General features: G+C 32.4%; 1 protein-coding gene across 1 annotated transcript; it reads right to left on the bottom strand.

Moving 5' to 3' along the window:
* LOC132554206 (protein XRP2-like) lies at positions 1–26,547 on the bottom strand. The gene is made up of 9 exons (XM_060218513.1): positions 26,462–26,547; positions 11,707–11,824; positions 10,882–10,973; positions 7,366–7,538; positions 6,392–6,495; positions 6,059–6,187; positions 3,572–3,652; positions 2,484–2,583; positions 1–286 (listed from the first exon to the last, which is right to left on the bottom strand). Exons 1-9 carry the CDS (start codon positions 26,545–26,547, stop codon positions 111–113), a joined length of 1,059 nt encoding a protein of 352 aa, XP_060074496.1. The 3' UTR covers positions 1–110.

Raw genomic sequence — 26,547 nt, 5'->3', positions numbered from 1 at the left:
AATATGAAAAATCTAAATAGCATAAAGCATTCAATATCCTTATACAATCTTCTCCGTACAATTCCAGTTGAAACATTCATCAATTTCTATGCAGAATGCTTTAAAGTTCATCACATTGTCAGTTGCATTTCTGCAAAGTTGTAGAAATCTTCAATTTGTTTGTCCGCCAGTGCCTTGGACTGGCTGATAAAAACCAGTCCTGTGGTACCCTTCATAAACTCTACAAGTTCTATCTGACATAGGTTTATACAGTCATCACCATTGTACTCCAGACCAATCACATGACCTATAACAAACAAAAGCAGTCAATCAAGTTATGTTTCAGCCAATCAAATAAAACAATACAAAATTCACCAAAAGTGTGATTAGATTACTTAAAAAAAAAAAATGTGGCAGAAATTTTGGGTTTTTTTTTAAGAACTCAAGAAATAAAGACAGACAAAACAGCCCAAACTATTGTGTCTTGCAAAATGTTTCCTGGAAAAAAGTTTTAAGTGTGTGTATGTGGAGGTAGGAAAGGGGTATGGGGGTAATCCCTACACTACAAATCAGCTGACACGTTTTTCAAACCATCTTTAATATTTCAATAATACAAGTGGAAAATGTCCAGTCTTTGAAAACAATTACGTTTTTTAGACAAAAGAATACATGATTCAAGTTTATCATGCCCATCATCTATTACCAAAAAATCAGAGCAGTCTGCAATATACTATCTAAAGAATTATTTCTGAAATGCCTGCAAGAATCCAAAAGATAAACATAGCAATCTCCATATATCAAATTAGTACATTTACTCAGAACATATGTAACAGTTCTACGGTCTATGGTCAGTAAAATAAAGTCAAGTTATGTAATACAGGTGTGTACTGGATTGTACACAACACTTATGTAATACAAGTGTGTATTGGACTGCCCATAACACTTATGTAATACAGGTGTCTATTGGACTGTACATAACACAGGTGTGTTTCGGACTGTATATAATACTTATGTAATACAGGTATGTATTGGACTGGACATAACACTTGTGTAATACAGGTGTGTATTGGACTGTGCATAACACCTATGTAATACAGGTGTGAATTGGACTGCACATAACACTTATGTAATACATGTGTGTATTGGACTGTACATAACACTTATGTAATACAGGTGTGTATTGGACTGTACATAACACCTATGTAATACAGGTGTGAATTGGACTGCACATAACACTTATGTAATACATGTGTGTATTGGACTGTACATAACACTTATGTAATACAGGTGTGTATTGGACTGTACATAACACTTATGTAATACAGGTGTGTATTGGACTGTACATAACACCTATGTAATACAGGTGTGTATTGGACTGCACATAACACTTATGTAATACAGGTGTTTATTGGACTGTACATAACACTTATGTAATACAGGTATGTATTGGACTGTGCATAACATCTATGTAATACAGGTGTGTATTGGACTGTACATAACACTTATGTAATACAGGTGTGTATTGGACTGTACATAACACTTATGTAATACAGGTGTGTATTGGACTGTACATAACACTTATGTAATACAGGTTTGTATTGGACTGTACATAACACCTATGTAATACATATGTAATACAGGTGTGTATTGGACTGTACATAAGACTTATGTAATACAGGTGTGTATTGGACTGTACATAACGCCTATGTAATACATATGTAATACAGGTGTGTATTGGACTGTACATAACACTTATGTAATACAGGTGTGTATTGGACTGTACATAACACCTATGTAATACAGGTGTGTATTGGACTGTACATAACACTTATGCAATACAGGTATGTATTGGACTGTGCATAACATCTATGTAATACAGGTGTGTATTGGACTGTACATAACACTTATGTAATACAGGTGTGTATTGGACTGTACATAACACTTATGTAATACAGGTGTGTATTGGACTGTACATAATACTTATGTAATACAGGTGTGTATTGGACTGTACATAACACCTATGTAATACATATGTAATACAGGTGTGTATTGGACTGTACATAACACTTATGTAATACAGGTATGTATTGGACTGTGCATAATACTTATGTTATACAGGTGTGTATTGGACTGTACATAACACTTATGTAATACAGGTGTTTATTGGACTGTACATAACACCTGTGTAATACAGGTGTGTATTGGACTGCACATAACACTTATGTAATACAGGTGTGTATTGGACTGTACATAACACCTATGTAATACATATGTAATACAGGTGTGTATTGGACTGTACATAATACTTATAAAGCACAGGTGTGTATTTGAGTGTATATAACACTTATGTAATACAGGTGTGTATTGGACTGAACATAACACTTATGTAATACAGGTGTGCATTGGACTGTACATAACACTTGTGTAATACAGGTGTGTATTGGACTGTGCATAACACTTATGTAATATAGTTGTTTAAATGAGAGTACAAGTATGACACTAACCCTGTTGTACGAGGGACTGGTAGGCATCTGTGCCAAACACACGCTGTGCATCTTGTGGCTGCATAGCCAACTCTTTGGTCTGTACTAACACACAGGTGGGCTAAAACAAAGATTTTACCAATATAAACACTCAGTAAAAATTACATAAGAGTTTCTGTCCATGCATAATACTATGATAAATCATATTGCAGACAATTTATCTAATTTCAACAACTTGTATCACTGGTTCCTTTACTTGTTACTTTGTACAACTTTTTGTCACTTTGAAGAAATTATTCAAATTTTTAAGTCTCTCTGAGATATGAAAATATCAGTTTATATATATATATATCCAGTAAGAAATATTTCTTTCTTATGTGTCTTTGTACCATCAATTGACCTTAATAATTAATTTCTGCTCATTAAAATGTCTCCTCAACATCAACTCCATAATATTTACAGGGTATAATGTCTACAATTATTTGATTCTATCAGTCTTCATGTGTATAGTAAAATAGAAGTTCTTACAAAACAACCAGAAGAAGCTTTCAGTGTGACATTTCGATAACTACACAGTCACTATCCTCAACAAGAGCATTCCAGCACTGATGTATGTAAATAGTATATGAGATGTTAAGGAATCGTTCAATTTTTTTTTGCTAGTACTATACTCCTAAGTACACTAAGGTCAAAAGTAGTGTGCGATGAGATGGCAAACAGATTATAGACCAAAAAATACACAAGATGGTTACAACGTACAGTAACACTTGGTCATAGATGTGCTTGGGTATGTGACTCCCTTCTACGTACATTACCAACCTGAAGGAAATGTTCCAATACAGTCTTCGCTGTCTGTTTACTGAAAGTGGCTACATGACCATATTGTCGTATTGCTCCATACATCAATCTGAAGTTTTCCTGATCTTTATTCTCTATGTTAAAAAATGTTGAATGATTTTTTTTGAGAAATCTGGTCTGATATCTATCTATTCAGGACTTAGAATTACCTGTTATTGTTGGATCGCTGTAGGTTTCACTAACTGATGGCTCTAATGACATTTTATGTATTGCTGGGCCATTAAGACTGTAAAAATTATATATAATAATACCTGTCTTTGCCTCATGGTACGTATGTATTTCATCGTTCTATCTACGGCACTGCCATCATTGAAGAATACCAATAAACAGGACTGAGAAGAAAATACAGAAACTTCTTTTAACAGAAATCATAAATTCAAACGTAATTTTATATGGAAATAAAAGTTTACACGTACAAGAATCAAGTTTTGTGAGAATCACATCAATGCATATAGATACTGTTACAGGACGATATGCTTATCATAAAAAATTTAACCCAACAAGACAAGAACATTCTTTGGAGGTCATCTTTCTTTTAAGATACATATCTCATTCTGGATTTTGTTTGCTGTCTACTAAATAAGCTACTTTTCAATTGTCTTCTACCAATTTAATATTTTTTTAACTTATGATATCTTAAATAATGCAAGGATATCTTTTAGAACATGTTGATAAAGTGTAGTACAGTTTTTTTATATCATTTTAACACCCAAATATAATATCAATCCAATATTTATTGCTCTCAAATGTTGAAATGTTGAACAAAAATCACAAGAATTTGAGACTCATACAGTTCAACTCAGTCTGATTCCAAACAAAATTAGAGACTCCTTATTTAGTTAGCTTTATATACAGGATTTCAGTCCCATACTCTGATGGTTGAGCCAATGTTAAGATGTAATTTCCAAGAACCTGATTTACACTGTACCTAAAAAAAGATTGAAATATTTCCCAAAGCCTCCTAGACCAGACAAGATTAAGATATCATTTTCCAAAACCTGAGAGACCAGACAAGATTAAGATATTATTTTCCAAAACCTGAGAGACCAGACAAGATTAAGATATTATTTTCCAAAACCTGATAGACCAGAAAGATTAAGATATTATTTTCCAAAACCTGAAAGACCAGACAAGACTAAGATATTATTTTCCAAAACCTGAGAGACCAGACAAGATTAAGATATTATTTTCCAAAACCTGATAGACCAGAAAGATTAAGATATCATTTTCCAAAACCTGAAAGACCAGACAAGACTAAGATATTATTTTCCAAAACCTGAGAGACCAGACAAGATTAAGATATTATTTTCCAAAACCTGAAAGACCAGACAAGATTAAGATATTATTTTCCAAAACCTGAGAGACCAGACAAGATTAAGATATTATTTTCCAAAACCTGAGAGACCAGACAAGATTAAGATATTATTTTCCAAAACCTGATAGACCAGAAAGATTAAGATATCATTTTCCAAAACCTGAGAGACCAGACAAGATTAAGATATCATTTTCCAAAACCTGAAAGACCAGACAAGATTAAGATATTATTTTCCAAAACCTGATAGACCAGAAAGATTAAGATATCATTTTCCAAAACCTGAAAGACCAGACAAGACTAAGATATTATTTTCCAAAACCTGAGAGACCAGAAAGATTAAGATATTATTTTCCAAAACCTGAAAGACCAGACAAGACTAAGATATTATTTTCCAAAACCTGAGAGACCAGACAAGATTAAGATATTATTTTCCAAAACCTGAAAGACCAGACAAGATTAAGATATTATTTTCCATAACCTGAGAGACCAGACAAGATTAAGATATTATTTTCCATAACCTGAGAGACCAGACAAGATTAAGATATTATTTTCCATAACCTGAGAGACCAGACAAGATTAAGTTATTATTTCTAAGAACCTGGTTGGCCAGACAAGATTAAGACATCACTTCCAAACATCTGATAGACCTGACAATATTAGATATTATTTTCCAAAACCTGAAAGACCAGACAAGATTAAGATAATATTTCCCCAAGCCTGATAGCCAAGAAAGATTAAGATATCATTTCCTAGAAGCTCATTGACCAGACAAGATTAAGATATTATTTCCCAGAGATTGATTGACCAGAAAAAATTAAGATATTATTTTCAAGAACCTGATAGACCTGACAATACTCTGATAATATTTCCCAGAGCCTGCTGACAACCCAAACAAGGTTCTTAAATGATGTGATTAAGATACTATTTCTTAGAGACAGTTGCACCAGACAAGATTAAGATATTATTTCCCCACACCTGATAGACCAAACAAAATATTAGTTTCCCGCACCTGATATACAAGACAAGATTCAAATATCATACCCTCTATTCTAAATTTTCATATGAGAATAAGCAATTCGCTAATCTTAATAGTGTGATATTTGAGGTATGGCTGAGCAATGCCTTCTATCAGTTTGAGCGAAATGCTAACATCCATTGGTCAGACAATGCCTAATGATGGGAAGAGTCACGGACACGTAAAACCTGTAACCTATCAAACAACATGTTGAAACTCTCCTTTCCAAAGTGTGATATCTTACTTTTAAGATTTACATACTTTCTATCCTGTTGTATGATATAAAGAAATAAAAAAAAAACCTCAAAGTCTTTGTAAATCTTTAAATGAGGGCATGAATTAGGAAAAACTATTCCAGTATAAACAGAGTTTACCTTTCCACTTTGTAAATAGCCGATAGATACTTACCTCATCTGAACCTTTGCGGCGCAAACCAAGAGTAATGGGAATAACACTCTTTTCTAAAGAGAGGTCTATTTCCATGGTGGAAAACTGCTCGGCAAGAGAAATGGGCACTAAATCTTCAACTTTAGTACCCTGAAATGATATATAATGAATAATAATATTCTTGACCAAACTCGTTCGGATTTTTATCTATCAAATCTACTTTCGTACAAAAGCTCTCAACATTTATGACACAGAAATGAATTTATCGTAGTCACGTGTTTGTAAACAGTGCCATTTGTGTCCGGTATCACTCAATCAGAGATTTATTTTTAACAGTGATTATCTTCTACTCACCTCTGGAATAAAACTGAAGTGAGTCTCACTTGGATCACTAGAAAAATCGTGGATTTTACTCCAGTTGTTGTTGAACTGACTCATCCCTGCTGATTTAAATTGTCCTGTAAGGGCAATTACATATTCCTTTTAATTTCATTCTTTTTCACAATTCCCGATTTCTGTAAACATATGGTTCTGGATAAAGACAAACTCTATCTCACATACTTCATAGGGTGGTATTGTGGTTGCTAGGGGTGGGATAACTCTAACATACTTCACAGGGCTGTACTGTGGTTGCTAGGGGTGGGATAACTCTAACATACTTCACAAGGCGGTACTGTGGTTGCTAGGGGTGGGATAACTCTAACATACTTCACAGGGCGGTACTGTGGTTGCTAGGGGTGGGATAACTCTATCTCACATACTTCACAGGATAATCCTGTGGTTGCTAGGGGTGGAATAACTCTATCTCACATACTTCACAGGGTGGTACTGTGGTTGCTAGGGGTGACATAACTCTATCTCACATACTTCACAGACTGACCCTGTGGTTGCTAGGGGTGGAATAACTCTATCTCACATACTTCACAGGATGGTACTGTGGTTGCTAGGGGTGGAATAACTCTATCTCAAATATGGAAAGCTGGCATGCATGCTAGTGTTACCATGACAATATATTTTAACACATATTTCATGGGATATTGTTAATGTGGCAATAAAAAGGTTTCAAAACAACTAATGATTAACTGATTTTTTATTTCTCAATGTAAGGAAAATAAATAAACATGGGTCTGTTTAATGGATGTGGATATCTTAACCCTGGTGAAAGAGGTTGATTAAAACTAACATTTGTGTCAAGATATACCAGTACGTGGAACAACCTAAACTTGATTCTACTACACATCAATATCTCTCTTTTAGCTCAGTGTTAGTTGATTATCAATACCTACCCTCTAGTTCTAGGTAAAAACAAGCTTATCATCAATACCTACCCTCTAATTCTGGGTAGGAGTATGTAAAACAAGCAAACTTCATGCCCGAGGAGTCTTCAATGACAGGTTGTGTTGTACAGAACAGGAATGCCTCTATCTTACTACAGTCGCGTGTACGGAATTGCTGACAAGCAAGTGCTATCTTCAAGTTCTTACAATCTCTTATAAATACACTGAAAATGAAAATGTATTTTATGATAAAATGATAGAAAAAAAAACACACAAACAAAAAATTAAAAGGTTTCCAACAAAATTATGTCCTCCATTAAATTCAATGATGCATGTACATTGTTTATCAACATGTACATTAAATAATGCTAATTTGAATTCGAGAAGGAAATAATCCGAAAATTGTAGGGAACTGTCAATCAAGGAACTATCAATTGAGGAACTGTCAACAGGGAACTATCAATTAAGGAACTATTGATCAAGGAACTATCAATCAGAGAATTGTCATTCAGAGAACTATCATTTAAGGAACTGTCAATCTGGGAACTATCAATCAGAGAACTGTCAATCAGGGAACTAATAGTTAAGGGAACTGTCAATCAGGGAACTGTCAATCAGGGAACTATCAATCTGGGAACTATCAATCAGAGAACTGTCAATCAGGGAACTATTAATCAAGGAACTGTAAACAGGGAACTATCAATTTAGGGACTATAAACAGGGAACTATCATTTAAGGAACTGTCAATCTGGGAACTATCAATCAGAGAACTGTCAATCAGGGAACTAATAATTAAAGGAACTGTCAATCAAGGAACTATTAATCAGGGAACTGTAAACAGGGAACTATCAATTTAGGGACTGGCAATCAGGGAACTATCAATAAAGGAACTGTCAATCAGGAACTATCAATTTAGGGACTGTAAACAGGGAACTATCAATTAAGGAACTGTCAACAGGGAACTATCAATTAAGGAACTGTCAACAGGGAACTATCAATAAAGGAACTGTAAATCAGGGAACTATCAATCAGAGAACTGTAAATCAGGGAACTATCAATCAGAGAACTATCAATCAGGGAACTATCAATCAGGGAACTATCAATAAAGGAACTATCAATCAGAGAACTGTCCATTCCTGGTTAGTTCTTCAATATTAAAATATTTAAGCAGTTTCACATCAAAAATTTAAACTACTTAATTTGCTGTGTAGGTATATACTTTCCATGCCATACACTTTAATTGACACTGTAAGTGAGTAGCAAAAATGTGAAAATATTGCAAACCTTTGGAAATATCTGCACTCTACAGTGACATCATCATTTATTTAAGAATAATTTATTACACATTTAATAAACAGGAATGAAATCAGGTATAAAGCTTGATCGTGTGTACACATCGTACTGCACTACTGAGCAGATAACATTACCTTGATAAATCAATAATTATCCAATTTTCCTATGTGATCAAATGCCATTAAAACAGGTTGCATAACTGAAAAGGTATCTGTCGCTTTTAACAGAAAAAAAACCCACACATAACCAAACTGTAAAGCTTGGCTGCTTGCTACAGAAATCTAGTTCCATGTAATGTTATGTACAATAAAAGATTAAACAGTCTGGATCCATGTCTATACAAATAAATAGGGAGGCTTCTCATTTCATATCACATACATGTTATGAGTATGACTGAATGACTGCATGTATTTTTCATGAGCACAAAGCAGAGAAAATTATGGACAAAATATTCTTTTCATCACGTTTTTAAAGGAAAAAACAAAAAAAGACATTTCAAACATGAAATACACAAGTCCAGTGTTCAAAATAGTTCCTGAAATATATATCAGAGCATTCATTGGTTTCATGTTATTTTTGAAAAGAAGGTGAAGCCATTTCATAGAGACTATTTTACATGATTTCTGTCATTACATATAGACTGTTTTACATGATTTCTGCCATTACATATAGACTGTTTTACATGATTTCTGCCATTACATATAGACTGTTTTACAACATTTCTGCCATTACATATAGACTGTTTTACATGATTTCTGTCATTACCTATAGACTGTTTTACATGATTTCTGCCATTACATATAGACTGTTTTACATGATTTCTGCCATTACATATAGACTGTTTTACGTGATTTCTACCATTACATCGACTGTTTTACATGATTTCTGTCATTACATATAGACTGTTTTACATGATTTCTGTCATTACCTATAGACTGTTTTACAACATTTCTGCCATTACATATAGACTGTTTTACGTGATTTCTGCCATTACATATAGACTGTTTTACATGATTTCTGCCATTATATATAGACTGTTTTACATGATTTCTGCCATTATATATAGACTGTTTTACATGATTTCTGCCATTACATATAGACTGTTTTACATGATTTCTGTCATTACATATCGACTGTTTTACATGATTTCTGCCATTACATAGAGACTGTTTTACATGATTTCTGCCATTACATATAGACTGTTTTACATGATTTCTGCCATTACATATAGACTGTTTTACATGATTTCTGCCATTACATATAGACTGTTTTACATGATTTCTGCCATTACATATAGACTGTTTTACATGATTTCTGCCATTACATATAGACTGTTTTACATGATTTCTGCCATTACATAGAGACTGTTTTACATGATTTCTGTCATTACATATAGACTGTTTTACATGATTTCTGCCATTACATAAAGACTGTTTTACATGATTTCTGTCGTTACATATAGACTGTTTTACATGATTTCTGTCGTTACATATAGACTGTTTTACATGATTTCTGCTGTTACATAGAGACTGTTTTACATGATTTCTGTCATTACATATAGACTGTTTTACATGATTTCTGTCATTACATATAGACTGTTTTACATGATTTCTGTCATTACATATAGACTGTTTTACAGGATTTCTGTCATTACATATCGACTGTTTTACATGATTTCTGTCATTACATAGAGACTGTTTTACATGATTTCTGTCATTACATATAGACTGTTTTACATGATTTCTGTCATTACATATAGACTGTTTTACATGATTTCTGTCATTACATATAAACTGTTTTACATGATTTCTGTCATTACATATAGACTGTTTTACATGATTTCTGTCATTACATATAGACTGTTTTACATGATTTCTGCCAAAGAATCTATTACAGAACTGTTTTTTTCATGCAAAATAAAAAAAAAAAAAAACCACATGAAAAATCAACTTATATTCAGTCACCACTTTGTTTTCCTCCAAACAGGAAAATAGGTAAATATCAATGCAGTTAAGAAAACACTGGCTCTAACTGGTAAAATTTTAAAAAGTAATATGGTCACTGAAAAAGTTAAGTTATCAATGACGATTATTTATGATTGATATAGATTTAAAAAGTAAAGGGAATCTTTGACCCATAGAAACATTATATAAAGTTTATCAATTTTGTCAATATTACATTTTACATATCAGTGAATTTATCTAATACTTTCTGCGTTTAATCAAAAGTTTTATGTTAAAAGGCCCATTTAGTAATGGGAAAGGAGGAACTTACCTTTCTGAGATGGGTCCCATGAAAATATTACAATTTACACAATCATCTATTGTTACTGTTGATGAATTGTCATATATGTAGATATTACAATTCTGAAAAAAAAATTAAAAAATCATTAATTTTTTTAAGTGAATGATTTATCTTTAATCATCTTATCAATTAATTTGATTTAATTAATAATTTTACAGGTTGGTTGATTGTTGGTTAATAGTTCTTCTGTCTCAGTGACTCCTCCCAATTCCGAGCATCAACTCACTGACAAACCTCAAGTGCTCTGATGACATGAGATGGCGACCTGCATCCTCCTCAAAGGGTTGGAACCGTCTGTCACTGTGTGTGTTGGATTATGCTAGTTTAAGAAGATGACTCTGGGTCCTGATAATACCTTATCCTAACTCTGGCAATCGGAAACATGTCCAGAAGTGGACGTGAAGGATTAGGGGCCTACATAGATTTGGTTTAGGTTAGGGTAATTTTGAAATCAGTCAAATGCCTTTAAGAAAAATTGTATGGCCTAACATTATCCCTTACCCCTCGAATGATGCTATCATGTCCGTTCTTTTTTAAAAAGCCACAGAGCGATCCTTAGCATGTGAGTACATGTGAACAGTCTCCACAGAGGAATCTTACAGATAAACTAGGCATTTAACATTCATCATCTTCTTAATATTTCTTCATCTTTATCTAATCTTTTCCTTTTCAATAACAGTTGAAAAAATCATCACAATTATTTTGAAATGATTCCCAAATACACAATCATATACCACTATAGGCTCATTAATAAAATCAGTTCATCAACACGTTTCTGAAAGAAAAGATACCTACTTCACAATTCTGTATTATGAACATATTTCCGTTGACCTGTCCTGGAGTTCTACCAAGCGTTGCGTCCTTGTGCCCATCAAGCGTGTAATCCTGTACATTCACCTTTTCACGCCGTTCCCTGCAAACATATTTATAGACAATTTAAATATTTTTCATCATTAATTGAATATTTCTGATCAGTCATAAAGTATTATGATTATTGCAGTTTTGCTATGAAGACCACAAATGGCAAAGTCCGTAGAACTTCAATATTTAAAAGCTGTCAGAACCGTCGGAAAATTTTGACTTATCTAGTGTCTCATTTGACTTAAGTGAGATGGAACTCTTGGTAAAAAGTTTGACCAGGACATACAAAATACTTCAGGAAAAATGTTGTCTTCAAATTATATGTATTAGAGAGAATGACCATTTGACGGTATATCAGACAGTTTTGTTTCTTATGAGAGGAGAAAGATGAAAAAATTTTGAGAGGAATTGGGAAGGTGAAGACGAAGAAGGAAAAAATACACTGATAACGTCCAGTTTACTTGTTTACATGGTCGTTAATAATCTTACGTAGCATTAAATTATTCAAGATTAAAAGCCTTAAAATTCCTGTCCCCTACCTCTTTGTAAGGATGTATCCCCCTTTTGTACAAAATTCTGAAATTTCAAAGATTACGTTTGGGTGTGTGATTTGCTGATAAAGCAGGTGTAAGGTGAAAGTCAAATTTAATTCACCTTAACACTGACAACTTTGGATATACAAGAACCGAAAATTTCCCTATACCACTTATATTTCGAGGTATATTGTGTTTGTATATATATATATATACTAGATAAATTGACTTAATGATTATTAAATAGCCACAAAAGATTTAGGTATCCAAAGCCAACAACAATACATGTATGTTGTTATGAAAAGCATATGGCTTAATATATACAAATATAGTTTAACTTGTCATTGATTCAAGTGATTTCCAGCGACTACCTTTAGTACAACACTGACATCTTCATGTTGACTTACTCTGTCAGCGTATTCAAACTTAATATTAGTAACATAATCTTAATATCATTTATAGTCCTTATCAATATACTTTCACTTCGTGTACAATATCTGTAACATCTAAAGCCTTTAAAATTCATTCTAAAATAATGGTTATGCAACACATTTTTCAATTAGAATTTTTTTTTTTTTATCAAATCCCCAATATCTACTCATGAACTCTGATGCTGGCTAGCCCAAAGATGGCTGCCATCTTTTCTGCCAAAGCAGATGATCTACAACAACATTGGGGAAATTTCGTTATCATAACGACATGCTAAAATGTGTCCTCAAAATATGAGTGGATAGTATGATAACGATAATCTTTGTGACATACTGCGTTTCACTTTTCTCCACTATTAGGCGAGTTTGACGAAAATGTCAAAATATTCTCAATCCAGGGAATAACTTTCGTGAACAATATCACAACATAATAAAATCATATCATGTCACATTGTCTCCTTCCGTTACTGAATAATTCTATAGAGAATGATACAAAAATCCCAAACCACACTTGGCAGAAATTTACTGACAACTTTGGATGATCTCTTGTTGATGACTCTCCGAAATGCAAATTACTTTATTGATTTACTTTGGTAAATAAATAACTAAATAACGTTTAGAGACAGACAAGGCAGATATATGTGGAATTAATATTAGCAATAATTTAGACATATTGTCCACGTAATGAAACATTCTAAGCCTTTCAAATATTTCGAATTATATCCCGACCCAAAACTATCAACAACTTGGCTGGAAAGTGGGCAGAGCTTCTATAATGTCATTAATGGTTGAAAGGGGCATTTTCATTGGCTAAGAACCAAGACAAATTTTAGGTAGGTACATGTAGAATTAATATTTGCAATAATTTAGACAGATAGTCCATGCAAATAAACATCTTAAGCCTTTTTAAATATTTCAAATTACATCCGGACCCAAATCTATCAAAACTTGACTGGAAAGTGTGCGGAGCTTCTGTAACGTCATCAACGGTTGAAAGGGGCATTTTCATTGGCTAAGAACATGCGAGGGACTGTTTCAAACAAAACTGTACAGTTCTTAATTTTTGTTGAACTGCGTTGACACTGCCATTATAACATCACTTTGAGACTCAAAATATTTTTGAATGAGGATAGCATGTTTATTTTCATGCATAAATTTTTTCATGTTTAAACCAAAATTCATGATCTAATCTCCAGTATATGTATATATTTGTAAAAGATTAATGAGAGATCGTGATATATATCTAAAGAGGAAAGCACTTTTCATTTGTAGATATCTAATAACTATTCAGGATCAATAAAAGGGAATATTAATCATGAAATATTATCTATAGAGGCGTATAAAAGATAGCTTACCCTGAATGTTTACCACCACTATAACAGGGAATTATGGTCTTAAAACACAACATTTCCATAAAACAGTCCAGATCTTGAGAAATGTGGGAGGAATTCGTTGTCATCCACTAATCATGCTTAAATGATTGTAAACAAATCGTTAACAATCCAAGGAAATAACCTTCTCCCATCCACCGGAGTTTATATTTTTTTTTGTTCCTGGTAAAGTGTTCTGAAATCCCATCTCTTTCCGATAGGAAACTTGTTGTAACAATTCCCTGGTCATTTCCAATACTGTATGAAGTTAATTGTCCAGCATTCTCAACCAATCACAGCTAGTTGCTTTGATTGGTCAGAAATATCCAACATCATATACATAATCTAGAGTAGAGCTGTATACTCCAATCTGGATACAAATTAGGCCTACACTATAATGGGCAAGTTCATTCCTTATTGGAGAAAGGTATCTACAACTGATTCATACAGCAATGAACATTACTTGTTCATGCGAAACCAAAAATATTTGCTTACAGTATTATAATATCACAGTACAAATAAAGAAAAACTCAAGTGACACAAACAGAAAATATCTTCTTTTTCATCTAGTTCTTCCAAGCGTGAAACTAAATGTCGTAGTTTAGTCATAACAGGTCATAAGTGGTGCTTGAAATATGATTTTTAAATGACTATACATGTATTTCAATAAGTGGTAAACAATCAGACTCAATTATATAACATTACTGGAGAAGAGATTGAATGTTGAACATAACAGGTAAAGATTGAACAATCCTAAATAGAAAAGATTTACAATGTTTATTCAATCATGTCAACAATTGTTTTGGCAGTACTACAATATCTCAAAACACCTGATAATATTGATAAATTTAAAACATTCAATAATAACGTCATTTTGGAGTGATTTTTCATAAGAACACTGAATTCCGGTATACAGGTCAAAATTTATCTGATAATCTTAAGAAATTTGTAGTTTTTGAAAGAAAATTTATGATAATAAGGTGATAGAGTTTAAGAGAAAGTACTTGTACATGTAGTCTATACACTACAATCATTCTTATGGTAACCAAAACACTACATCAACATCAACTGGCCTGGTCTGTACTAAAATCCATAAAACTAGGAACAGGTCCTAAATCCTAGACCTGCATGTCTGCAGTCCATCTTTTTCGAAACATTATCTCCGTCCTCATATTAAAATCAGCCACTTCAGGAATTAAAACTCAGGTAAACACATTATTCCATGTATAACTTGAAAGCACACTAGCCTGTAGCTGTTGTTAATGTAGAGATGATGATATTAAGATGGCGTAATGCCTCTATGGCCACCATCTACACTAATAGCTAGACCATATAAAAGATATATATATTAAAGGCAAAAGGGTTTGGTGATAAAAAAAACACTGGTATCAGTCATTGATTCACCAACTTGATTGATTGGGAATGTAATTTACTCTCTGTGTGACCTTTCAATATCACCCTGGTATGTAAAATATCCATTTTCACTGAGAATCAATAACACTGAACGTGTTTCTTGTGGTCAATGTGGCCTGGAAATTATAATGGCTTCTTTTCAAGAGAGGTGCTATCAGGTAAAATGCATCAGAAGATAATTAGTTTCTGTCATCCAAGGCGCAGAGATAAACACAGATTTAATTTCTGGATGTCAGATAAATGTATGATTCTTATGGAGGATATATTTACATCATTTCAACCCAACACAAACTGGTTGAGAACACCCATCACAATTGTCAGGCTGTGCTATTTTTCACTAAGTATCAACATAGCGATTTCACAACCACTGCCTAGAGAAGTAAACATCCATTTAAATCCAGTTTTAATAATTCATAATCAACAGCAATTATGAAAGCACTCTATAAAAATTTCCCACAGGCACAGACGAAACATGGTGTCACATATACCAACAACTATACTTTAACAGCCACCATCGTTACAGGCGAGACATCAATAAATAAATAGGTAGCAGAGGTATCGAGACATTCAAGCATGTGATTCAGGTGTGTGTATAATGTATTGATCTAGTTTTGTTTGGAATCCAACTCGAAGAAAGACTTTTACAGCATAAAAGCAATGAGCATTCAGCTTGAAATCTACATGAATGAACACTTATTTTCATACATATATTTCTGAAAACATTATTAAATGCACAGAATTTTTTTATACAAGTGGAGATACTATCTCAAGATAATTACAGTTACAGTAATGCTACTTTAAGATAATTACTGTTACAGTAATGCTATTTTAAGATAATTACAGTTACAGTAATGCTATTCTAAGATAATTACAGTTACAGTAATGTTATTTTAAGATAATTACTGTTACAGTAATGTTATTTTAAGATAATTACAGTTACAGTAATGTTATTTTAAGTAATTACTGTTACAGTAATGTTATTCTAAGATAATTACAGTTACAGTAATGTTATTTTAAGATAATTACAGTTACAGTAATGTTATTCTAAGATAATTACAGTTACAGTAGTGCTATTTTAAGATAATTACTGTTACAGTAATGTTATTTTAAGATAATTACAGTTACAGTAATGCTATTCTAAGATAATTACTGTTACAGTAGTGCTATTTTAAGATAATTACTGTTACAGTAATGTTATTTTAATAATTACAGTTACAGTAATGTTATTTTAAGATAATTACTGTTACAGTAATGCTATTCAAGATAATTACTGTTACAGTAATGCTATTCTAAGATAATTACAGTTACAGTAATGCTATTCTATAATTACAGTTACAGTAATGCTATTTTAAGATAATTACAGTTACAGTAATGCTATTTTAAGATAATTACAGTTACAGTAATGCTATTTTAAGATAATTACAGTTATAGTAGTGTTATTCTAAGATAATTACAGTTACAGTAATGTTATTTTAAGATAATTACAGTTACAGTAATGCTATTCTAAGATAATTACAGTTACAGTAATGTTATTTTAAGATAATTACTGTTACAGTAATGTTATTTTAAGATAATTACAGTTACAGTAATGCTATTCTAAGATAATTACAGTTACAGTAATGTTATTTTAAGATAATTACTGTTACAGTAATGCTATTCTAAGATAATTACTGTTACAGTAATGCTATTCTAAGATAATTACAGTTACAGTAATGCTATTCTAAGATAATTACAGTTACAGTAATGTTATTTTAATTAATTACAGTTATAATTACTAAGATAATTACAGTTACAGTAATGCTACTTTAAGATAATTACTGTTACAGTAATGCTATTTTAAGATAATTACTGTTACAGTAGTGCTATTCTAGATAATTACAGTTACAGTAATGCTATTCTATAATTACAGTTACAGTAATGCTATTTTAAGATAATTACAGTTATAGTAGTGTTATTTTAAGATAATTACTGTTACAGTAATGTTATTTTAAGATAATTACAGTTACAGTAATGTTATTTTAAGATAATTACAGTTACAGTAATGCTATTCTAAGATAATTACAGTTACAGTAATGTATTTTAAGATAATTACAGTTACAGTAATGTTATTTTAAGATAATTACAGTATTATTAAGATAATTACTGTTACAGTAATGCTATTCTAAGATAATTACAGCTACAGTAATGCTATTCTAAGATAATTACAGTTACAGTAATGCTATTCTAAGATAATTACAGTTACAGTAATGTTATTTTAATATAATTACAGTTACAGTAATGCTATTCTAATTACAGTTACAGTAATGCTATTTTAAGATAATTACTGTTACAGTAATGCTATATACAACAGTAGTGCTATTCTAAGATAATTACAGTTACAGTAATGCTATTCTATATAATTACAGTTACAGTAATGCTATTTTAAGATAATTACAGTTATAGTAGTGTTATTTTAAGATAATTACTGTATTTTAAAGTAATTACAGTTACAGTAATGTTATTTTAAGATAATTACAGTTACAGATGTCTTCTATATACAAAGTGGTGTTATTTTAAGATAATTACTGTTACAGTAATGTTATTTTACAATGCTATTCAATAATACAGTTACAGTAATGTTATTTTAAGATAATTACTGTTATGCTTTTATAATTACAGTTACAGTAAGATAATTACAGCTACAGTAATGTTATTTTAAGATAATTACTCTCTATTTTATATACAAAGTAATGTTATTTTAAGTAATTACAATTACAGTAATCTATTCTAAGATAATTACAGCTGGTATACAAAGTGGTACTATCTTTAGATGTCTCTATATACAAAGTGTTACTATCTTTAGATGTCTCTATTTACAAAGTGGTTTTATCTTTAGATGTCTCTATATACAAAGTGGTATATACAAAGTGGTACGTTAGATGTCTCTATATACAAAGTAGTACAAAGTTTATCTTTAGATGTCTCTATATACAAAGTGGTACTATCTTTAGATGTCTTCTAAATACAAAGTAGTTTTATCTTTAGATGTCTCTATATACAAAGTATCTTTAGATGTCTCTATATACAAAGTGGTACTATCTTTAGATGTCTCTATATACAAAGTGTTACTATCTTTAGATGTCTCTATATACAAAGTGGTTTTATCTTTAGATGTCTCTATATACAAAGTGGTACTATCTTTAGATGTCTCTATATACAAAGTAGTTTTATCTTTAGATGTCTCTATATACAAAGTGGTACTATCTTTAGATGTCTCTATATACAAAGTGGTACTATCTTTAGATGTCTCTATATACAAAGTGGTACTATCTTTAGATGTCTCTATATACAAAGTGGTACTATCTTTAGATGTCTCTATATACAAAGTGGTATATACTATCTTTAGATGTCTCTATATACAAAGTATGTTTATATCTTTAGATGTCTCTATATACAAAGTGGTACAAAGTGGTACTATCTTTAGATGTCTCTATATACAAAGTGGTACTATCTTTAGATGTCTCTATATACAAAGTGGTACTATCTTTAGATGTCTCTATACAATATACAAAGCAGTTTAATCTTTAGGTGAAACTATCTGCTACAAAATTGAACACATACAAGTAAATGTACTTGAGGTTATAATTACATGTACTTAACTTGTCAGAGAGACTGTTGGTACAATATTGTCAGATTCTCAATAAATCAACCAGCCAAGGGTCTCTCATTAATCAGATACCTCAAATTACATTTGTACATGTACAGTAATTTAACAGCACTATGATATTTCTTGAAATACAGAACTTCAATTACAGCTACTGTCAATTACAACACAAAATACATCATGAATTATTTTGTACTCCAAACTTGTAGTCATTGTCACAATGAAAAAAAAATATAACTGAAAAACAAAATTTTGATTACAAAATGGGATGTACTTTAGTTTATATAAATCTATCCTCTATAGCTGCATGAATTCTAAGTTTATCATGTTAACGGTAGCTGATAATGAAATGATCCGAATTCAGTCTCTTTGTTTATTTTTCAAATTTAATTGACATATCCTGGTATAAATTAAAAAGTGCGCATTAAATCTATAGGAGAGAATTTTTCATCGCAAGACAAGGTAAAGTTTGCTAAAAAATATCACCAACTATGATTTACCTCTCTGTGGCATTATAAAGTAATGACGTAGTTCTGATACAAATCGATTGCCTTCAGCCATCAAAATGTCCAGAGAGACCATTGTATCACATAGATCATAATGGTGTCTGAGATGTTAAAATAGTCAACATCGCAGTCTGAACTGCGCCTGAACTTATCAATAATACAACAGAGAGAAATCAGGACTGAGATACATCTTAGGGCATATGAATCCATTACTGACAAGTTATCTGATTTTCAAGAGATTCGCACACATCACAGTGTAAAGTCCAGTGATTTGAGCCCTGGGTTTGCAATTCTGCATGCTGATATGCCATGCTGTTCCAAAAACATATCATGTATTGCATTTATCTCTGACACACCTGAGATAAGCCATGTGTTACTACTTGCCCTGATGAAATATAACCTTTTTCCGAACAAGACTTATCATCCTGAGGATAGTTACTACCCCCTCCCTTCACAGATGCTAAATGTACAAGTTAATTCATTACCTGGTTTAGTTTCAGTTTGTGTAACCCCAAACAATTTATATATGACCTTGAATTTCCCTTGTTCTTACTATATAGGTTAACGTCCATCCATTAGGTGGCTCATTTAAGCCAGAATATTCCTTAAGATCAGAAGTACCAAGAAGCCCTTGGGCCTAAATAGTCATCAGACTTTCTACCATTACAATGTCAGTACAAAGATAAGCTAAAAATGATGGAAATGAAATTGGTGAGAAAGTCAGTAAGTATGTGTTTTATTCTAACATAGATTCAGTAAAGATACAGTTAACACTAAACATCAACCCTGACCAATAGAAAGCCTCCAATATGTTTCCCCAGTAACAATTTTGAAGTTACATTCACTCAGCAGGGGGTATAAATGCAAACTTATTTTAGCAGCATAATGCCATATATGGTAATGGCACTTCATACACACGTCGCCAGAACACCGACATTCGTCGGCAGGACAATGCCTCGTCAAAACAAGTCTAAGAAATGAAAACCTGAAACCAACCAACCATGTCACGGAAGAATAAGTGGATACATATGGTATTTATCACTCACTTAAAATGAGTTAACTCAACTCAATATTGATTTGTAATTCAGGTGAAAATTGAAGGAAAAAAAACAACAAAAAACTATGAAAACTGGACGAATACATAGCCAGACAAGTTTTGTCTCATTTTTCAAATAAAGGGGCATATTAACTCTCTTAAAAAGGGATGAAAATGTAAGACCACTCCAAAGACCACAACTCTATACAGTTTAAAAGTTTATTATCAGGAAATCTGAAGGAAAATGAGACAGAGACAAAAATGTGTTCATATTTTTACAGAGAAGGGTCATACTTTCTAAACTGGAATCAAAATATAAAACCATACGACGGGCACATTGCCTTATGGTATTGCTTATTCTTTCACTAGTGCAAATACTTCATTTTAAGAAGATATATGCATCTCTTTTTAAGTCAAACATATCCGTTCCTCATTGTACCTATATTAAGTAAGTTATTTTTACCTTATCTGTAATTAAGTATCAATTAATATGCAGCTAGCCTTAGGTGCAGAGTAGATTCTTTATTTCCAGGCATAAACAGGAAGAGACAAGGCCTTAAATTGGGACCATCCTCTGGACTTGAAACTTTGAAAAACTAATCATATACATAGTCAGGAAATGTATATCTTTTTTTCGCATAAAGGGACTTAATTCCCTTAAAAAGAGAGAGAATACAAAATCACTCTGAGGCACAATTTTATGTGGTACATTTACTTGCATTTCACACAAAATATTAAAAAAAAAAAAATGAAAAATAAAAAATCATTGAAAACTTTGGGAATGCATATACATGTACTGTATTCAGATGATTTTTTTTATCTATGGACAGAAGAAGTACAAGCTGATAACCACATCTCTCTAGCAGGAGGTAAATGAAGGTTACACATATGAATGTTGATAAATACATTTTTAATGTATCTACGTATAGCCCCATCCCTAGATAATGTCCCCATCCATATTTATTTACTTTTCAGTAAAATCATAATCTAAGTTTTTCCATTGTCCTGTAATAAGCCCATCCTCTGGCTTTGAATATGAAGTACTGTGCTGATTCACTGGGCTTATTGTAGCCTAAATTAATAATAAATAAATTCATCGAATACTGGATATGGTACGTGCTGCTTGCTGGACATCATATATTTCTTTAAATTATCTGAAATTACAATTGTATATGTAACTATCACACGAAATAAATTTCATTGGGCCTCTTTAAAAAGTAAAGTGTGTCTGTTTTCATCATATAATCTAGGTGAGGTACACTTTGGAGCATTGTGTCGTAATTAAATTGTTACTTGCACAAATGTTATAATTTGCAAGGATGGGCAAAATCAATGACTTACTAACTGTATCAAGTAACCACTTTAAGTAACATTTGATTTAACTGTATCCAGTTCCCACTTAAAGTAACATTTGATGTAACTGTATCAGTACCCACTTTAAGTAACATTTGATGTAACTGTATCAGTATCCATTTTAAGTTACATTTGATGTAACTGTACCTAGTACCCACTTTAAGTAACATTTGATGAAACAGTATTCAGTATCCACTTTGAGTAACATTTGATGTAACAGTATTCAGTATCCACTTTAAGTAACATTTGATGTAACTGTACATTTTCAGTAAATGACAATAACAATTTTAAGTGTTTATTTCCTTTGAACTAATGCCACAAAATTTAGAACCTATATACTGATTTATCACCTACAATATGCCTAGTTTTTAACCCCAGTTTGTTGTCAAATAAATGACAGTTTATCAAAAGACATCCACACAGAAATTCTGCCATTTATAGTTTTTATAGTGTCAACAAGTTATTTATAAAAGGCTACAATGGTGTAGATTTAACAAGTGCAATAGAATAAGTCTTGCCACTAACTCTTTGTAATGTGTACAATGTACAATGAGACCACGACAAAAATAGAAAAAAAAAATCTGTTCTGTTTTCTTCACATCCTCCACAACAGGGTAATAAAATAAAGTTTTCCACCTGCAGTGTCATCCATAGTTAATGAGGCAGGAAACCTGTAAGAAATCTCCAGCTTTCAACAACATACCAAAGAAAGGTTTGCCTTTCCTTAACGATGTCTTCCACGCTACAGTAAAATGACACACATCACTGAACCCCATCTGTCTGTGCATGTGAATCGAAAACACAAATATCCTACTGATAACGACAACAGAAACGTAATTCAGACACAAATTCTAAGAAACATGGGCTAAAATATGACCAAAAGTTTATTTTACACAGAGACTCTTGAAACAGTACAAAGAGAGTAAGACCAGCTGCTCCAAAAGAGTAAGCATTTTCTACTTCAGTGACAACACTTATTATGTAATTCTTGGTCAGTAATGGCATGTTTCCATAAAATGTACAAAACAACAAAACCACCAGACAGAAATGTACAGATGATAAAGTGTCCTCATTATATTCATCAGCCTGCATTACTCCAATTGATATGTCAATCTGTCACTGTGTTATCAACATCTTTCATGAAAATCCTGATATTGTAAACAAACCCTTGAAAAATTGTTGTTAAAGGATATATTTCAGTTAAGATTAAATTCTACAAGTCCTTTTCCACTCACTGGTATTTTATCCAAATTATGAAACAAAATGGTATTTGAATTTTCTTCAAGAAAATGACCAAGTTAACATTTAAGACACAATTTTATCTTTTGAAACAATAGAAATTCTTCAACATGGACCATTTGATGGTGAGAGGTTGGAAATAAAAATAACTCTTTCAGGAGGTAAATTAAGATAGACAATTTTGTCTGCATGTCTGCAAATCACATTTTTTCATTTGTAGTATTGATAGGAGAAGGCTTCCTCAGTTGTATAACTTGTTCCAAATCCATATATTTATTTGGTTAAATAAAAAAAAAAATCATATGTTTAATAGCAAAAGTAAATGGATTAAAGTCAGAGACCGATTAGAGTTACCTCCCTTGACAAATGCATTTCTGGTTGGTGGAGGGTGGGCAGCTTTGAGAACAACTATCAATTCTGACAATTCAGATTCTCCTTATTATAAAGATCTTGACAATTTTTTTATTAAGCAAAATGATTGGAATCAATACACAGACACCAAACTTGATTAAACAATTGGTGATTGTGTCCTTGCTATAGAGACAGGTGCCAAGATGAGGTTGTCTCTGATTGTCTTCAGATAAGTCAGATGTATAGTTCTGCATTCATATACTTAAGAGTGGTGACACGTCTCAGAGCAAAGCATGTAAGGAACTATACATACACACAGTGAAACATAATTTATTGTTGCCCAAAACTTTTCTTTATAAACATTCAAAATTCTACAATAACTGAAAGAGTCACATGATCTGAGTGTAGAGAGCCATTATGTTATTTGATCTGTATGTGAGTTTTTTGACAGATCTTTAATCATATTTTTGCTTGTTGGTCCTCAACAATGACAAGTTTTGGTGACAAGATATTTACTAAGACTATAAGCCCCCACCCCCACCCCCTCTCCCTCCCTCATATCCCCCACCCCCGAGGCTGATATGGGTTTCGGTGTATTGTATAAGATTCATTTTTAAGTTGAGTCTATTTTGTTTATTGTTGATTTACATCCTTTTAACAGTCAGGGACATTTAAGGATGTGCCAGGTGTGGGCAGTGGAGGCAAGCAGGAGTTCCCGCAGAAAAAAATTACTGACCTAGCTGCAGCCAATACCTGGTGACTGACCAATGTAGGACTCGAACCTGTGACCCAAATGTTGAGGACTAGTGATAAAAGTAAAGCTATATAATTAGCTAAGGTCACAATCAGAATGTGATACAGTATTCCTTTAGTGTGTAAAAAATACCATACTGGTGTCAGTTAACAAGCCAGCCATCAAACCTGAGACTTTAACATGGCAGTATATAGAGCAGGAAGTGCTTAATAAAGATTTTTTATGTACAAAATTTCAGATAGCTAGGATTTATTGTAGGCCTGAACAAGTAAAAACATGTTCCTTCAAAACATAATGGTACAAACCAAAAAAAAAATCTTGACAAGTTTTACAAATGATAATGAGACTGCAGGGATGTCAGGAATCAAACATAACAATATACATATCTTCTTGGCCTTGGGGTTCGTATAGTAAAGCAGAATTTTCTCAAAACACACTAGCACTCATCTGAAAATATCAAGCTCGAAAATCTTCATAGATAACAATGATACCGCAAAGCAGTTACGAATTCAAAATGAAATGAACACTTGGGTACCTGATAATGATAAGTACAATATGATGTCACAGCATGTGCATCACTTGCAATTTTGTGTTGAACAAATCAAACTATACTTACTAAACCACAGGCATATCATTGCCACAAAATTTACTACAGCAACAGCACATTGTAAGGGAGATAACTACAGGAAAATAGTAAGTATGTATACTGTTTTGTAAAGAATGTGAGAATCTAAATAGTTTGCTTTATTTACACAAATTAAGGTTATATACTGACCATAATAAGTTTCTCTAGATATGATAATTACAAATTAATGAGAACCTTTTATATACTTATCACTCATGATCAGCTCAAAACAGTTTTCTCATTCTGTTTACAAAGCTCAGCAAACTTTTGAGATACATGCCTATAGAACAACTAAATTGAATTAATAATCTGCAAATTTTATAGAAGGTCATCTTATCAATCAATGAGGCAAGTGAGTCTCATATCTGCCACAGACCTAGTGAAAGCCATATATCAGATATTACTGGTACAATGCTGAGGTAGTGCATGCACAATTTAATTGTAACACACATATACACTGGTACAGTGTATATATATATCACGCAGTTAGGATACGTAGATTGCATTGATGATAACTATTTTAGTATTATTCCTTGAAATATTTCCAATTATGTTGAGGATGTTGCATACATTAATCTATAACCCAACTCTAGAATATGACTTATGGGTCACAATATGGTGCCATCCTCAATACTTTAAGGGTTACATTCACTTTCACTCTCTGCACCCCTGGTACATGTCATGTCACAGCTGAAGGTACAAGCGAAGTAATTTGACAGCTTCCAGGATAAAATTGCTGACCAAGCACATGCTGATATGCTCATTTCGAAGATCACAAATGAGTGACACCTAACTTCAAAGTTATTACCAAATTGTGCAACCTCCAGTTTTGTTTGATGTACATTAAAGGATCAAACTGGTCTTTTCACCTTGTCCACAATGTGTCCCGCATGGAACATTCAATTCAATAGCCTCTGGAGTATCCAGGATGAGTACGGTGCATAATAAGGCAATTTGCAATGTGCCAAATTCATACAATGCTAGCCAATATTATGAAGTCACAACATTCATTATACACATGCACACAAAACCTCATCAAAATAATTGCATTATCAATCACTCACTGTAGTACACCACTTGATATAGTACTGGCCAAGTTAACCAACAAAACCTCAAAATTCCACGTTCTTGATGTACACGTTACCAAAGACCTAAACAGTACTCTGTATATGCCTGCAGAACATGTACATCTAAAATGTAGTCCAACCCCGTTTTTTATTACTTAAATTAATTAATAAAGCATAAAATATAGTCATGTATCTAATTAAATATGAGTTTTATATTCATGACCAACTGGTTGTTCCGTTCAAATACCTTTATCCAATAGTCATTGATAATCAATGGATGCAGACCGGCTAACGTTGCTGGATCTAAATAGCAAACCGGTTTGTTTACACTCAGCAACCAGTAAAGTACATAAATTAAAAGAATATATTACCATGAATACTTTGGAGGAGTCTCTTCCTGTAATTCTGCATGACGTCTTGGTCGTAAAAAGCCTAATTTTGCGAAAAGGCAACCCAT

The sequence above is a fragment of the Ylistrum balloti genome, unplaced genomic scaffold, assembly GCF_031769215.1.
Source record: "Ylistrum balloti isolate Yb309-2 unplaced genomic scaffold, AGI_CSIRO_Ybal_v1 Utg370386, whole genome shotgun sequence".
In the NCBI taxonomy this organism is placed as follows: Eukaryota; Metazoa; Mollusca; class Bivalvia; order Pectinida; family Pectinidae; genus Ylistrum; species Ylistrum balloti.
This window is presented reverse-complemented; position numbering and strand designations above follow the sequence as displayed.

Excerpts from the sequence above, each read along its gene's own strand:
- LOC132554206 (XM_060218513.1), bottom strand. The coding sequence starts at position 26,547 with ATGGGTTGCCTTTTCGCAAAATTAGGCTTTTTACGACCAAGACGTCAT. Across the intron at positions 11,825-26,461 it reads ACTCCTCCAAAGTATTCATG|GGAACGGCGTGAAAAGGTGA; the intron begins GTAATATATTCT and ends ATATGTTTGCAG. Across the intron at positions 287-2,483 it reads CCAGTCCCTCGTACAACAGG|GTCATGTGATTGGTCTGGAG; the intron begins GTTAGTGTCATA and ends TGTTTGTTATAG.